The following is a 17,435-nucleotide window of genomic DNA, read 5'->3' on the forward strand; positions in this document are numbered from 1 at the left end:
GGGGGGGGGGGGGGGAGGGAAATTAAGGCGACACCAGCAACGCGCCAAGGCACTGCCTAGGCGACCAAGGCGCCAATTCAGTCAAAGCCACCATCGACAATTATGCTTCATAAAACCGCATAGCCCACAAAACCTGAGAATAATGCAACTGAATAACAGTCATACCATAACGCCAATCCTGAGGAACAAATGGAATACTGATTTGAGGCCCAACTGCAAGTTTATGAACCTGGATATGGCAGTAAGGCTTCCAGCAAATAATATACAGAAACCAATCAGAACACAAAAGGATATGCATTGAGAATATACACTTAGGAAAAGAAACATGATTGCCCATTTGCGGATCTAAAAGTTATACAGCTCACCCTGTTTGACTGTTGAAGGCGCTGCCTTGCCTCTAAATACTTAGGATTCACGTGAATGCTATGTGGTGGGCGTTGTGATTGTGAATCAGGCCTGGATACTGGAGCACCAGAAGATGAACCATTCATGGCAGGGGAGAATCCAAGTTCTTTCTCTATTATCTGAAGAGTGACAGGGGGAAATACACCTTTCCAAGTCCCAAAAAGATGCCGCATACCAGAATGAATTGAAGAATCAACCTGTTTATAGGCCTTGCAGAACACCTAGAATATAATCAAAAGAATGTCAATTAGTTGTGAATCTTGTGACAATGGACTGGCATATAGGAGCAATTTACATGATTAAGAAACAGCACAAAGTTAGAAAACCACTTCAATTTACATTTAAGAAACAGCACAAAGTTAGAAGACCACTTCAAAAATTTCTAGCGATGGTATAGAATAAAAACTGTCTTCTGTTAACAATTCAATATGTAACGCCCCAACCCCATTAACCTTGCATAATATTGTCTTCTTTGGCCCATGGGCCTCAAGACTTTAAAACGAATTGTGCCATGTTAAGGAGGCTAGAGATTATTAACTAGCTCAATGTTCTCTCCCTAAGTGATGTGAGACTAAAGTTTGCACACCCTCACCGATTTCCCAAACCCCCTAGTACTTGCCATGTTCTTAGTGGGGACACCTCATCGATCTTCTAGGCGGGTCTAATACTTGTCGTATTCTTGTGTCATCACACTTCCCCCCTTTCGGCACAACGTCCCCGCTGTGACCCCACACACTATCGGGATCTACTCTGATACCATTTGTAAACACCCCAGCCCCATTAACCTTGCACAATATTATCCTCTTTGGCCCATGGGCCTCAAGGCTTTAAAACGTGTTGTGCCATGTTAAGGAGGATAGAGGCTATTAACTAGCCAAGTGTTCTCTCTTTGGGCGATGTGGGACTAAAGTTTGCACACCCTTACCGATCTCCCAAACCCCCTAGTACTTGCCGTATTCTTGGTGGGGACACTTCACCGATCTCCCAAGAGGGCCTGGTACTTGCTGTATTCTTGGGTTGTCACACAATATATCAGGTAGACGAGAAGTATAAATTCTTGGCTCTTTATTAGTAAGAATATTATACCCATATAATCCAGAAAACACATAAAATTGCATTTCACCAATAATGGAATTATTCAACAAACTATGAAAATTGACAAATAGACTCAAGAATCTAACACGGGAATTATTCATCTAACTACGATGATCAACAAACAGACCTAAGAATCTAACCTCAGGTAGTTTGGCAGCGAAGTATTTGATGTAATCTCTCCCAATGTTCTTTACGATACTATCTAAAAGGTAAAGAGATGGCAGCTTTTGCTCACTGGGTACCTGCAAATTATTTGTATAATTAGATAAGATAGAAGATCAGCAAAATACTCAAACCAAATAATATGGCAAAATATTCATAAAGATGGATTTCATGGCAGCATCAGAAAGCAATGATCTTAAGAAACAGAAAATATAGCATTTAGTCATCCTTAGTCTACCAGCATCTTAGCACAAGCCAATCAAAAAAATAATTGAGCCAAGTATGGCACGACACTTTTTCCCAGACAATGAGAACTATGGAATCCATTCATTGACACATATGCATAAGTATCACTTGTATAGGGAACCTATTATTAAAGATTTTATTTTTGACAGAGTAACAGATATGCATCCACAAAATTACTGCAAGAAGTTCTAGCAACAAGGAGAAATATAGTATTAATTTCAATTTTAAGCTCATTTCATTGGGATATAATCAGGAATTAGTTTACTCTCCTTACAAAATGGGGAAGAAAGTAGACCAAAACATAATGACATCATGTTAGTATGCCTCCAAGGCTAACCCGATATTACAGTTTCCTAAAATCACCCTTGCCTGTAGGACCAGGAAAGATATTACCTCAACTATTTAACATTGGTCGGACCTGGAGATACAAAAACACTTTAAAGAAGCTTGGCAGAGAAATTCTTGAAACAAACAAAATCAAAATTCAATTTATTATAAGATAAATAAAGATCATTTTTCAGCAGAATGAAGCATATAAAACTTCTGCCTTTAAGAAAGTTTGATATATAAAAAAAAATAAACTTTCAGCCAAGAGAAAAATATATTCAACTCCATAGTCTTGGGGAAAAAATGGGAGAGAATTGGCTCAATTTTCTAAATTTTCTAGATCTGGTGACGCAATCAATCCAAGTCCGACTAATTTCTGTTTTGATCAATAGATAGGGAATTCTCTGTCCCACTTGGTAATGACAAATTCCACAGCAAGGTTCCAAATAAAAGTTGGCAGCAAGCAAGAATCATTATTAAATTACATGAAGCACCCAATGCAAGAGGAAATCGAATGTTGCAGCACTATCAAATGTATGCTTGTGAATCAAATTCATGTTACACCATGAGTACATTAACGTGCATCGCAAACAAGGCAAGTTTTACATCCTGACTATTCATAAGTACACTATAAGATTGGATATTGGAAAAGACTTCAAAGTTAAAGGTCGCCATGCGAATAACGCTATCATATATACCGTTGGACAGCTGAACAAGTCCAATTAAAATCCTAGTAAAAGGGCTTCCCTTGGAAATACATAGTCCCAGCTTTTGGAGTGATAAAAGTCTTGAAAGTTACAAGCTCTTAACGTGATAATTCCTCAACAAAAAACTAAGAAGTGAACCCACAAGGCAACCAAAAAAGGGGACCCAAATACCTAGTTGATAGGAATACAAATTTCCTGTGGAAGTAAATAATGGGAGCTCTAGAAAGAACCCCAACTTAAATGTGTAATCTGTCCTATTAAGTAAAGAATGAACAAAAATGAGAGAGGATCTGCCAACCAATGAAGGCAGATAACACTTGAAAGTGAAAGTGCTACCAACATTTTGCAGTAAACATTGGTTGGATCATTCTTAGAGGACTTATCCCTTTCATGAAACATAAAAACTAAAGTAAAGCCACAAGAATGGTAAGACCGTAACATGCCCAAAGTCACACCGTCCAACCAATGAATCACAGTCCAATTAGCCCAAAAATTCAATTGAAAACATAAGTGAGGTCTAGTCAATTTCATTCACAGCAACCAGAACAGAAACCCTTATTCACCCGTTATTTTATGGAGCATGCAGTGCCAAGGCAGCAATAAGCAGACAACGAGAAAGTTAAGTCACCATGAGAACTAAAGCTGACGGAATCATGCCATCAGATAAAAGGTTAGCTTCCCTGTGTTGATGTTATTTATCGATATGGCAGCTTCAAAATGTAGAATCCAGTAAAGCATCTCATAGCTCATTCAGTTACTTAAATAAGTTCTAATCCTAAGGCGTTGCAAATCACATCAATACCAGAGACAGGGTCTTGTTGCAGACCACATTGGGTTCAGCAATGGGTACTGAACAAAGCAACAAATTAGGTAGACCAAACCTTGCCAAACGGAAGAAAAAGGAACACCATCCAAAAAAAAAAAAAAAATTAACATTCCTGTGTCATGACTAGCAGATTCTTGAGTTGATCCTCACCCCAATCGACTGCAATTAGTTTTAACTGCATTGATCCATTACTTTGAACCCTAGTTACAAACTACTTATAGCACAAAACTAAGTAAAGGCACATATCAGGTGACTATTCTGTAAAAGGGTTTTTTTTTTCTTTTTTCTTTTTTCTTTTTCAATATTTTTTGTTACAACTCAAACATCGCCGTGCACCAGAACCAGAAAACAATTTCATATTCAACAAAGAAACAGTTACAGTCGTAACAGTAAGCAAGAATATCATAAACCAGTTCACCTCAATAATATTCGCGCAGATAGTGGCTGCGATTCCCTTGGCAGCATGGACGTTCTCCCCCGCGATAATAGTCAGGTTAGTGATGATAGGCTTGGAATTGAAGGTCAGTTCTGCAAGAGCCGTCTTATACTGACTGACAAGCTCTTGATGCTGCCGTTGCGGATAAACTCCTCGAACAGACTCATCTCTCTCCGCATTCCCGTCCTTCTCGTTCGTTCTAAACCTCGATAGTAAGGACCCAGCTCCGGGGCCGCTTCCAACGGTAGAAACCCTCTGCTGAAATGATCGATCACGATCGACAACGCCCTTCAAACCACGATCTCGTTCGACCTCTTCAGACAACCTAGGTTTCTTAAAACCTGGTTCTCTCGACCTATCAATGGATCTACGAGAACTCTCCATTTCCATCTCAAAAACAACCCCAAATAAGAAAAGACCAAAGAAAATTGTCAAAAACCCTAATCCTAACTTTTGAAACGCACACAGATTTATAAAAAAAGGAAGTAAAAAAAAAAAATTGAAACTTTCTTTAATCTAGAGCCGATCGAGAACGGATTTCAGGAATCAGAAAGCCTGGAATATCAGATAACAGTAGATTTAAATAGAGTTCATAAACATGGGTATCGACACAGGAGCGATGACGACTCCATAGAAGAGTTGTTATGCTCCGAAATTTGGGAGTACAGAGGAGGGGCATTTGATTCGAAAGGAGCAGACAAGGAGAGAAGAAGAAGAGGGAGAGCTTCTGTGTGGACGAAGCTCGTTGGCTCCAATACATGCATATCTTTGAATCTGAGAGGAGAACGAAGGAGATAGAGAATCAGGCGGCGGAGTGCCACGCGAGCGAAACGAGTTTTCTTCTAAACTCTCTCTGCACATCCAAGGGTGTCAAATGGTCGGTTACAGTTTTGGTTTTACTTTCGGTTTATTTCTAACTTCTAATTAGACACCGTCATGGATGGTATGATTTACCATATATATTTTATTTTAAAATAAAATATATTTTCGAAATTTACATTTACCATCCCTTGCCTTTGCCCCAGTTAAATCACACCCCTTGTAGTTTCATTTTCACATTTAAACCCAAGAAATTAACACCGTTTCATTAGTGTTAGTTTTGAAATAGAAAAAGACCTAACTACCCTTCCTACCTATTATACCCTTTTAACACCTTTGAACCTAAACAAAATCCCCAAATCCCACCTCCAACTGAACTGTTACCTTCTCCAGCGAAGGAGAGGTGCTCTTGCTTCCGGCGAAGTGAAGAATATTTTCTGATGAAGTCAATACTCTCCATCGATGCGAAGGTATGAGGTCTTGTGTGCTATTTTTTTCCCCATTTCAATCCTCTGAAAGTTTATGATTATATCTGATTGTTAGGAATTAAGCAGGAAGAAAAGGTGTGTATGCCGCATTTGTGAAGGAGTTGAGTGTTTTGAGAAGCAGAGCGGACGACACGAGGTCCAGAGAAGAAGCTTTCGATGGGCACAAGGCAATCGGTCGGGTCTTGTACGACCACCAAATGTTTAAGTAAGCTTTTGTGAGCTTCAAGCAGGGTTACGAGCTTCAATCGGCCAATGTTAGGCCACATTTCAGGGCCGGCAACTATTTGTACATTCTTGGGAGACACACAGAGGCCAAAGAGGAGTTCCTATTAGCTCTTGAGGCTACCGAGGGTGGTGGAAACCAAATGTCTTACCTTCTTGTCCAAATTCATGTTAATCTTGAGATTTCCTCCAAAGGCGAAGGTATGGTTTTAAGTGCTTGCGAGCATTATAGGGAAGCTGCAATCTTTTGTCTTTGATTCACTCTTGTGGCGACCTGTGAACGAAGGTGGAGTTTATATCAAGAAAGCTGACGTAGTTAAGTACATCAAAATGTTGAGAGTTATCTATATTCCTTCCAATGGGATCAGTGAACTACTGGAAGACCATGGAGAAGCAGATGTTTCACCAATTTCCCTTTCAGAATTCCTAGAGATGTTTGATGATCAAGATTGGGGTTTTGGAAACTGGGGACAGAACACCCCATGGTCGCCATGCTTGCTCTCTGTGCCGCTACCCTATAATTGGGTCTTGTTTCAAGGAGATGAAACTACATTTTAGTTTGTGTGGTCAATGCTATTGTGAAGGGGTGGTACCTTCTGGATTCAAGTAGGAAGAGCATAAATTCAAGGAGTATGGGAGTGAAGCCGAAGCCATGGAAGATAAGCGCATGTTCTTCGGTTTCCATTCTAAAAGCTCATCTGAAAATGATCAATGACTTGTTTGAAGCCCATGCAATATTTCCCAAACTGTGCCATTGTATAATAAATGTCCTTGGATGGGGCAGCCCTGGTAGATTTGTGAAGTTATTCCTTTTTTAGTCCATCCACACCTTGTGATTTTGAGCAGATGGTAATGAAATCATATATGTGTATAATTTGTCTGTTATATTCGGCGATGCGAACCTTTAACCTAAAGTAGGTCTACCTCGCCGAAACAATCTTTCCTCACCAGAACAACCTACGGTGAGGAAAGAATCGCAAAACAAGTGTATTGTGAGAAGTTGGAAATTTGCCCCAAGTGTTTGTTTGTTGGTAGGTTGAAGAAAGAAATAAGGGTATTGTGGGGATTTAGAAATTTTGGACTCAAGTTAACAAAAAACACCTCAAACCAGTGAAATGGTGTTAATTTTTTAGTTTTAAATGTAAAAAACAAAACTCCAGGGGGGTTATGTAATTGGGGCAAAGGTGAGGGGTGGTGGATGTAAATTTTTCAAAATATTTTATATATATATATATATATATCAGATGAATGGCTACAAATACCCAAAAACAAGTAGTGGAATATGATTATGATGTCATAAATGTCATTGAGAGATACTTCCTGGGTAGAGGATGTACAAAATAAATAACTTCCGTAGAAAAAAAAATTACGTCAACCTCCCCTCAGTTTGCCCTTATTACATCCATTCCCCTCGCATTTCACTTATTACAAACAAACCCAACCCAGCTAACACCGTGAGTGAGGTGTTTAGTTTTGAAATTGAAAAAACTATGTTACCCTTGTGATCATGGTTTTAAGTATCGGTGTGTATCGTGCCGTATCGGCCGATACGTATCCGTATCGGTAGGCATCGGCACGATACATACCGATATGTATCAAGAAAATTTTAAAACCCTTATGTATCGATACGTATCCTACGATACGCACCGATACGCACCGATACGTACCGATACTCTGTGAAAAATTTCAAAATTGAAGTGAAATGTACGTTTTGGTATGTATCGGTACGTATCGGTATGTATCGATACGTATCGGTGCGTATCGGTATGTATCGACCGATACACACCGATACGGTCATAAAATGGCCAAAATGGGTAATTTTTTAGAAAAACATAATTTTTTGAGGTGTTTTTGTTCCAAAGTTGCTGCCAACCATTTTTCTCTCTAACTAAAGTAGAAATCAAGGTTGGGAACAAGGATTTTACATTTATGGGACAATTACAAACCTTGGATTCTTAGTGCGATACTCTCAATTTACTGTTTATGCATAATACATGTTATATATAATTTTTTTTAACTATTTTTTTATGCAAATGTGTATAAAAAAGTGTTTCCTATCCATTTATGTGCGTATCTTTAGCATATCTTAGCGTATCTCCGATACAATATGATACCCTCCGATATGTATCTTAATTTTGGCCCACCGATACCGATACTTTAATCCTTGCTTGTGATATCTTTACCTAAAACGTCCTAAGTCAATGACCTTTTTACCCTTGTTACATCTTCAACGTTAAAATCCCAAACTTGGTCTTGAACCCTAGCTACCGCCCCCTTCAACTTTGCCGACCAACAAGTTTAATCTCAACAAGCAGAAATGTGAGAAGTGAAGATGGATTTTTCGAAAACCTTTAAATCATGAACCTTCAAAAACCTTCGAATCAAAAAGCAAAGATGATGACTCCCTGTACAGCAGAAACCAGACCTCACCTATTGATAAACAATGAGTTAGCCCCCTATCATTGTTCTGATAATGATTCCACCAAGCTAGCTATACCAAATCAGAGTATTCATCTGACTGTCGCCACCTTCATGGATTTGCAAGTAAGATTAAAGGTAGGGGAAAAAATAGGATGAAAACTCAAAGCAGTAAAAAAATGTTAAAAAGGAATCAAATCATATAAAGAAATGCAATAATTCTAGGAAATGAAAGCATGTGGCTTCCTGACAATTGAAATCCAATTGCAAATATTTCTCCAGTGCTCATCACGGTTACAACTTATCTTCCAATTTGGGTGGCAATCTAACTAGTTAAAAGGGAAAATGTAAACATTAACAAAGTCCACACGAAAATAACTCACAGATAAGAAAATGCTTCTGATTTCGCCAATGTGTTATATTGCTCTCCTTTTGATGGTAGAAGAGATTTTAGAGAATGTTAAAAAACCATTTCGCTTCTTCTCCTAGAAAGGATTCTACTCATATTTCTTCACCTCGCTTTTCTGCTTCTGTATAGATTCTCTTCCATCTTTGGATTTGAACGACCTGCAAAGTAGTAGAGTAAATCCACAACAACCATTCAATTGGCCAACGACGGAAATAGCATCAAGTGTAGCAGGTTTCTGGTGGAAGAATCACTTGAATTTCATCTTCTGAGTGGTCCTGGAGTGATCTTGGAAGCGTTGTGAAGAGATGTGAAGCTTAGGGAGAGTGGCCATAAAGGCCTGGTATGAACAGAATTTCTCCCTCAATCATAAAGTGTCACATCCCAATCCCGACAGACCCAACTTACCACTATGAATGCCGGCGGTGTGAGTAAGAGACGTACTTGTCTTACAAACCTACCAGGATCTCTGATAGCAGTACTTTAACATTTTCACAATCTCACAACACAAACCAACATAAGCAGCGGAATCAGAGTATAGTAGCGGAATTACAATTAAAATGGGGAAACATCTAATGGTAATATAATGGCAATAACCAAGTTATTCTATTACATTTATCTATGACATATAATATAATCTCAAGAAAATATTCAATCCACAATTATATCCAAAAGTATCAAAAGGTGATGTACAATCTCACAATGCGGCATAAGCACAGTCCTGATTGTGCTCCTCCGCTCCTGGCATCCATCAGTCGATCACACCATACTCCGACCTAGAAGATATTGGGTCACCCGCCATGGGCACCATGGTACCTACATCATCATCTAAAAAGGGGTGTATACATGGGATGAGCTTTCCAACTCGCTCAGTGAGGGGATGGGTCAAGCACATCCAAGCAAGACAATAGCAGTAATAATTTATGATGCATGATTGTGAAAATTAAACATATAGTCCATGATGCTCGTGATGCAATTCATTTATTTATTATCCACCTAACAATACAAACTAAGTCTGGTAAATGCTACTACGGCTCATTAGGTTGTATCCCTCGTCTCAGAAATGATATCGACCCTAACCATGATTAGAAGCCTGCCGGTCCCCGTATGTGTCCATGGGTCACCCAGTAAACCTTGATAACCCCCTCCTGGCAGTCACGACACCGGTAACACATCGGTCACGCGGACAGGTTCCTACCTCTAGCAATAATCACATAGTACTGCGGGAGTAGCACTTTGAAAAGGCTCATCAAACATACCATAATGGGTTATCTACTCAACCCCTATTCACAAGGGTGCGTAGCATAGGGAGTGATACCTAATCACATATATACTACATGCCTTCATAATGATACAGTTAGTATAGATTACACGATACCGGAGAGACCTCGGCCACAAAGTATAATCCATCACCAATTACAGTCATGGGTACATGATACCAGAGAGACCTGGCCACAAAGTGTAACCCGAGACTGTTTATCTAATCTAGCATGCAAATAACAATTGAGTATGGACTATGTAACACCGGCAAGACCTCGCCCACGAAGCGTATCTATTTCCAAATGTAGTCCCGGGATACATGATACCAGCGAGACCTTGGCCACAAAGTATAACCCGTGACTACAACTAACTCTAATACACATAATCAATGCATGAATGCAACATGCATATGGCAATCATGGCACCAGTATCACCTCAGCCTCACCGGATTCCGTCTCACACACACATACACAACCAAACACACGACGATCACGGTACCGGTACCACCTCGGCCACACTGGATCCCATCATACATTTCCATACAATTCATATTATGATCATAAAATGATAATTTTAATTATCATAATCGTATTTGAATAATTACAATTAAACATACAATTCTAAACATGTGAGCAATTTAATGATAATAAACATTTTAGAAATAAATCCAATCCATCCCTCACCTTGTTGATCTTTGTTTGGTTTAGGGTTCAAGTAAGGCCACCAATCAATCAAATCAATTCTGACTTCGGAGCACGTGCGCATCACTGTCCTAGACACAAATAGAATCATACATCAGTACGCGTCAAAAACATCGGGAGGGACCCACACAGGTTACCCACAAAGTGTATAGACACTGTCTCCCAATTACAGTAATGTCATTGGAAACAACCACTAGAAACAGGGCATTTCCACCAGAAATATCAGACCTGTTTCTGGTGGAGGTGACAGAGAGAACATAAGGCTCCATGTCCACTAGAAATATGCCATCAGAAACAGACCTAGTGGATCCGGTGGGCTATTTCTGGTGGAGGTATAGGGCAGTCCAATAATTTGGGGCTTCCCAGCTTAGGCCTGATTGCTGAGATTTGTTCCATGAAGTTTGTAGGGGATGTTCCTAGCATCATTCTAAGCCAAGAAAATTCTAATTCCACCAAGCCATTTGGGTGATACGTCAATCGAAAGATCGAAATCCTAGTTGGTCTTTTGGCATTACATGTTACCAGAGCTCACCAGGCTTGGTTCGAGCTCGGCAATAATACCAGGAGGGTAGAACACGCATCCCACAACCTTAATATAGTGTGTACACCAAGATTCTATCCATACCTAGCTTTGTCTAGGTCAAAATGAAGAGAGAGAGTGGTATAGGAGGTTGTACTTACCTCTGGCAACAAGGTGGTAGACAGCACTAAGGTAGGCCTCCAATCTTCTCGTTCTTCCTCTTCTTCTTCCTTCCTCTCCTCTTTCTCTCCTCTCCTACGTTGGGCACAAGGGAAATGAGGAAATAAATCCTCATTTCCCAACTTATAACTTAAGTTGTGCCTAAGGGTCTATTTGGTTTGGACATCTTTTGAACCAATCGGATTAAAATGAGTTTCAGGACATGAGGCACGCACATTTAGGTCCATAAGGTATTCACATCAAGAGGAAAATGTGGAGGAAGATTTAGGATCATCCAGAACCATTTACGATGCGAGTGGCGGGACCCACGGGCATCAGAACCTCGATAGCAGCCTGTGGACCCACTGGAAATAGGCAGCAGATTTATGCCCAGGCTGCTTCCGGTGGTTTGTTTCCGGTGGTCAAGATAGTTCGCTGTCCCATGGTTGGTCTCGTACAGGTGGTTACCCTCGGACATGCCCAAGGCCTTTCGACAATTATGATGTGTGTCGTAAATCAAGTGTGGGGAGTCGGGTCACTTACCGTCTGGGATCAGAAGGTATGAATCCCCTCCAGTTAGATAGGCACGCGATGCATGAACATGTGGGGTCATCTCTACCCCTTAGGCAATGCGCAGCCGCGAGCCAAAACCCGATCGTACTTTTGATCTCCGATTTGAGGTCTGTCATAACAAATTTTAAATTAGACCGGATTAGGGCACAGGTGTAACATAAAGGAAGCACTGAAGTAGAGAGAGATTTCTTGCAAAACTTGCCGGCCTTCCTAAACTCACGGGTTGTCAGCCACCGTGAATAGAGACGAAGAAATTAAAGGGGGCAACAGCTAGGGTTCAAAACCAAATTTAGGATTTTAGGGTTGAAGATGTAATAAGGATAAAATGGTTATTGACTTATAATGTTTTAGGTAAAGATATCATAAAGGTAAAATAGTCCTTTCAATTTCAATCTAAACACCTCACTCACGGTGTTAGCTGGCTTGGGTTTATTTGTAATAACCGAAATGTGAGGGGGGTGGATGTAATAAGGGCAAATGCAAGGGGAGGTGAATGTAAATTTCTCAAATTGTAGACACAATTCACAAGGTGGATACAAAATAAACATCCATGAGAGTAGAAAATGGTGTAATAAGAGGGGGAATCCTGACCTTTCAATCATGGGAAAAAAAAAACATAGGTTCTTGGTTTGAGTTTTCATTAGTTTTATATTGATTTTGATCCAGTTCTTAGTTTTGATTGGGTTTTTAATCAGTTTGATACAATCTGATTTTTTTTTTTTTTTTTTTTTAGGGTACAAATACAATCTGATTTTTACTAGTGTTATAATAATACCCCAAATTGAAGCCAACCTGATTGAGAATTGTTTCAGTTTAGATTTATTTAAATTAGGTTTAATTGTTTTGATTGATTCAGCCTATGGTTTGACACCCCTATTGAAAGGCGAAGCTCTAGCAAAGGAGAGAGATCAAGAAGCCAAGAATGGTAAAAGTTAAAGAGAATAAAAACATGATATTAAATAAGGGCATAATTTAAATGCTATTAATGTTTAATAGATTCACTTTATTGAGTGTTGAATGGGACAAGAAACATCTTAGCTATCCCTCTCTTCCGTTGATGCCATCTTCTCCCCACCCTATTAATGCCTATTACCATTGTTACTAGTGATGGTGGTATTTCTACAACTCAAACGATGACAATACTTGATGCACATTAGAACATTCAAATTCAAAGCCTTGGCCTTAGCACCGTTACTGCCATTATTCTTTCTCCAACAAACCTTGTTTGCTTCCATCTTCCTTCTCTTATCGACAGTCTTGCCCAACAAGAAGTTGGCCCTCTTAGGCAATTGGCATTGATATAAATGTAAATGCTAATCTAAATATGATGAAAATAATAACTAAAAAAAATAAAATTTATGTAGGTGTTACCTTGAATGCGGTACAAGGAGGAAAAGATTAAAAACACATAACATGCAAAGACTTAAACATGTATTAGAATTATATAAACCCATAGGCTATATGAGTGTCTAACATGGATAGAAAGCATGAACATTATACAAACACAAACTTTAATTAGATGTAAATTTAAATTAGGAATGATGCAAAACTAAATATAGAATGCAAGGACATTAAAACTGTACTTAAACTCCATGTTATGAACAAATACAAAATTCATTTGAGCACGAAAAAAAAATCTACAATTACAATACTCATCAACACATGAAAAATCATATATAACATTAGTACAAAGCAACATAGCATACAACAACATGCTAGCATACGCTAAATCCTAACATAAGACAGCATAATGTATGAAACCCTAAGAAAACTAAAAAAAAAAAAAAAAAAAAAAAAAAAATGATATGACAACAAATTAACCTGATGATTGATATGCTAAACTAAGACCAAACACTAAAACAAATTTTATTTTTTGTGACGGTAAAAAAGTGTCTCCGAAAATATATATCCATCTCCAAAAATAAGGATGATGAAAATTTTATCCATCGCTGTTCCGTAGCCCATAATACCGTAGTCGAAAATGGACTACAGTAAAAGGGTTACCGTAGGGATGTACATTTTAAGTGACGCTTTTTTTTACCATCATCGTAAGTTACATTTTTAGTGTTTATTTATTTATTTATTTATTTGCTGTCTCCATAGTTCATTTTTGGGAGACGATTGTATTTTTACCGTCGCCTTTGATTATATTTTTGGTGTCGGATTAATCCATCACCATAAGTAATATTTGTTACAACTGTTTTCATCCGCCGTTAATAAATGTAATTTAAAAAAATTTGTATTTTTAAAATTACAATATCATTGTTACATGTAATTATACCTTAATACATTCTTCATTTCATAAAAAGATATATCAATTACACATCCATATAACATAAGAATTCATGTTTTCATTCAACTTTTAAAAATTAATATGTTTACAATCATAAAACCTATTTGTTTCATTACACTTTCTACAAACATAGTATAAAAAGCAATGATAAAAATAAATAAATAAATAAATAACTCCATCCCAAATGCTTGTGTTTGAATCTATTGGTTCTAACCCAAAGAAACAACTCTCTTCTCAGCCCCAAATATATAGTAATTGCTAGTATTGTTTCTTAAAGTTATGCGGCTACGTAGGATGGTACTTGCCATTATAAATCATGAGTGGAATTAAGAAAAGAAGTTTACACTACCAAAGTAAAAAGAGTATAAGTTTCTCTGTTTCATAATTAAGGTATCAATATATTATTATTATTAATCATTAATATCTAATTAAGCCAGTATCACATCCAAAATTTATCAAAGTCATTAAAAATTTACACTACCAAAGTAAAAAAAGAGCGTATATTTAATTTTTTAAAGTCCTGTCCCTTGAAACTTCTCTTTCTATCTTTCTAATCAAACCCTGATCAATGATCTTCTCATTGCCACACCTGAAATGGCATTCTTAAAAAGACTTAATTCTTTCTTTTTGATCATATCGTGCACTAGTATTTGATTAGAGAGAAATTTCAGAGATAGTATTCTTAAAGTAAAAGGAGGCACTAATCCTTTCAAGGATTACCAAAATCTTTCTTCTGATCCAACAAGTATTGATAAGACTACTCCTTCAATCTCTGCTAATCTTTGATCTAAAAAAAAAAAGCAACTAAAGAGAAAATTGGGTCAGAGCAATTTGAATGGACCAATGGTTTATTAAAAAAAAAAAAAAAAGGATCAACTGGTGGATCGGGTGTTTTAGTGATTATCTATAGTTTGATTTTTAATTCAATGTGAATAAGGAGCTGCTTCCCTAAACTTTGAACTAACCTTACTCAACAAACCAAGCTATGAGTCAATTTATCTGAACTGATTCAACAAATGAGGCAACTGATCGTAGAATTTAAGCATCAGAGCAATCATTAGAACTAAGGACTCAATATCAACATTTATCAGGATTTGTGAGATTTAAACTGAAGATCTGATGCTTGGACTTCATGGTTCCATGGTTCATGGTTCCCAGTAGCTAGAAGGTTTAGAATCAATGAAGATACTGGGAAGTTGGAGATTAATTGCAACGATGAAGGCATTACCTTCATTGCTGCAGTGACAGATTACAAGCTTGAAGAGCTTGGGAAGCTGCATGAAGATAAAGCATGTGGAAAAACAGTTGGGAGCTCATCAAATTTGAAACAAATAGATCAGAGGGAAGACACTAATTTTTTAACCTAACCTGCATTCATTTAAGCAATAATTGCAATTTGTTTGATCCATATTGAGAGAACATGGACATAATAACTTGACATTGATTAGTAATCGATGTAGCTACAAGTATGTGATTGATCATGTTTATGAATGACAATATATATATATATATATATATATAAATAGATTAGAATCTGAGGGCAAATGCACTTTGATCAATTATAGCATGCGAAAAACTAACTCACTAACTCACAATCTTAATCTAAATCATATTGGACAAGCATTTATTTCATATAAATCAAGAGAATACTCAAGTTCATGAAAACTAATGGAATAAAGGTGCATGGTACAAGTTTAGGAAAGTTCACAGTTGACCAATTGATGGAAGAGTCCTCTCTTGGATCTTCTTGATTAATTAGAAGTTGGCACACTTAGTCTCATTGAAGATAACAAAGGGTACTTCTATAATTGCATAACCATTCAATCCCAGAGGTGTTAAAGACATGTGTCCCAAATGTGAGGTGGTTAGGTCCCCACCATTCTAATTAGCTCTCCTCTGCTCTTGACTATGTGACTAAAATGAACTAGACCATAGTTACTAATTGGTTTCATAGTTCATTGGGTTTGAGTTCCCATTTAAGTTAGTTTTATGATTGGACCAGATCACTCCTCCTTACCCCAATTTTTAACTACTAGACCTTAAAATAATAAGTTTGGTCCAACCATTAACCATTTAAGTCGAAACAAACTCTAACATTCTAAGTGGTCCACTCTCGATTTCAGTTCAACCAGAAATCAGGTCTAAAGTGTTGGTGCCAGTGCATGATAATTGGTCACAAGACTCTCTTTGGTGTTGTATAAGCACTATACAATATTAGAGAATACCTCATTCTTGAAGACTTCTTCCTTATTTTGCTAAGTAAACGTAAAATAAAAATCTTCAACCATTACTAATCCTAAGCAAATAAAGAAAAAGAATTTGTCATATCAGACATTCAACTTGGCCTTATAACTCTAGAATAAGTGTTTATGAATATTGCAAAACAGACAGAACTAGAAAGTGCACTTGCTGAATGGAACTTGGAAACTCTAACATTAAATTTTGGAGCATCACTTGAGGTAGGTTTAATGAACTATTTTTGACTGACTACATGTTTAACTATGTTAAAAAAAAAAAAAAAAAAAAAAAAAAAAAACTATAGAGAACTATAAAAATTTCATTAGTTGTGTTTGCTTTCTATATGCCAAAAGCAGCAAAGTGTATGTTGCACAAGAATGACCAAGTACTAAAATTTTCGAGCATCAAATATCTATTTATTCTTAGAAGTAAAATAATGGTGAACATCTATGCTAAAACAATTTTCAATTCCCCTGAGATAATATCATTGGTTCAACACTACAATTTATAATGCATGAGGATGAAAAGAGCTAGTGCAAGGAGTTTGTTTTTCTCTATTCAGGAACTTTTAACTGCCCTAAAAAAAAATTTTGAGACAACATGCTCGGGTGATTTTGTCATGGGTCTGCCAAGAAGCATTTTGAAGCTAGTTTTATAATGCATTACTTTAAAAGACGAAGAAAGGAAATAAGGTTGTCAGAATCATCCTAGATGAAAAGGTCCATATAAAATCTGCTCTGCATCAAATTGAGCATAAATAATTTTTTTGCTTTACCCCATAACTTCCATTAGTTTGAATTTTAGTGTCATATCCAGAAAATCTAAGAAACGTTTGTTCACATCCAACTTCCTCCAAAGCATCATTATAAAGTTAGACTTTGGCAGAATTAATAATATTTCCAAAACATTCCTTCTCAAATTATATTTTATATATTTCTAGTTCTTTAACTAATAGTTCTTTACTGTAAACGCAAGAGAATAGACTTAAAATTTCTTAAGCAGGTGAAGGAAACATATTTTAAGGAATATATTCTACTTAAGAAGTAACTTCATCTTTTCCATCCTGACATTTCATCAGTAACCACCTACACTACTGTAGATTTATCAAATGACAAAATCAATGTAGAGATCCTA

At 37.3% G+C, this 17,435-nt stretch overlaps 1 protein-coding gene across 1 annotated transcript in view; it reads right to left on the reverse strand.

The window, feature by feature from the left end:
* Positions 1-5,097, reverse strand: part of LOC122081465 (polyadenylation and cleavage factor homolog 4-like) — a 19,603-nt gene extending 14,506 nt beyond the window's left edge. Inside the window, exons 1-3 of the mRNA XM_042648611.1 lie at positions 4,187-5,097; positions 1,641-1,742; positions 366-626 (exon numbers count right to left, since the gene is read on the reverse strand). Coding sequence (XP_042504545.1) covers positions 366-626; positions 1,641-1,742; positions 4,187-4,594 — 771 coding nt within the window. The 5' untranslated portion in view covers positions 4,595-5,097. The remainder of the gene's footprint in view (positions 1-365; positions 627-1,640; positions 1,743-4,186) is intronic.
* Positions 5,098-17,435: the final 12,338 nt, after the last annotated feature.

The sequence above is a fragment of the Macadamia integrifolia genome, chromosome 6 (assembly GCF_013358625.1).
Source record: "Macadamia integrifolia cultivar HAES 741 chromosome 6, SCU_Mint_v3, whole genome shotgun sequence".
Lineage (NCBI taxonomy): Eukaryota > Viridiplantae > Streptophyta > Magnoliopsida > Proteales > Proteaceae > Macadamia > Macadamia integrifolia.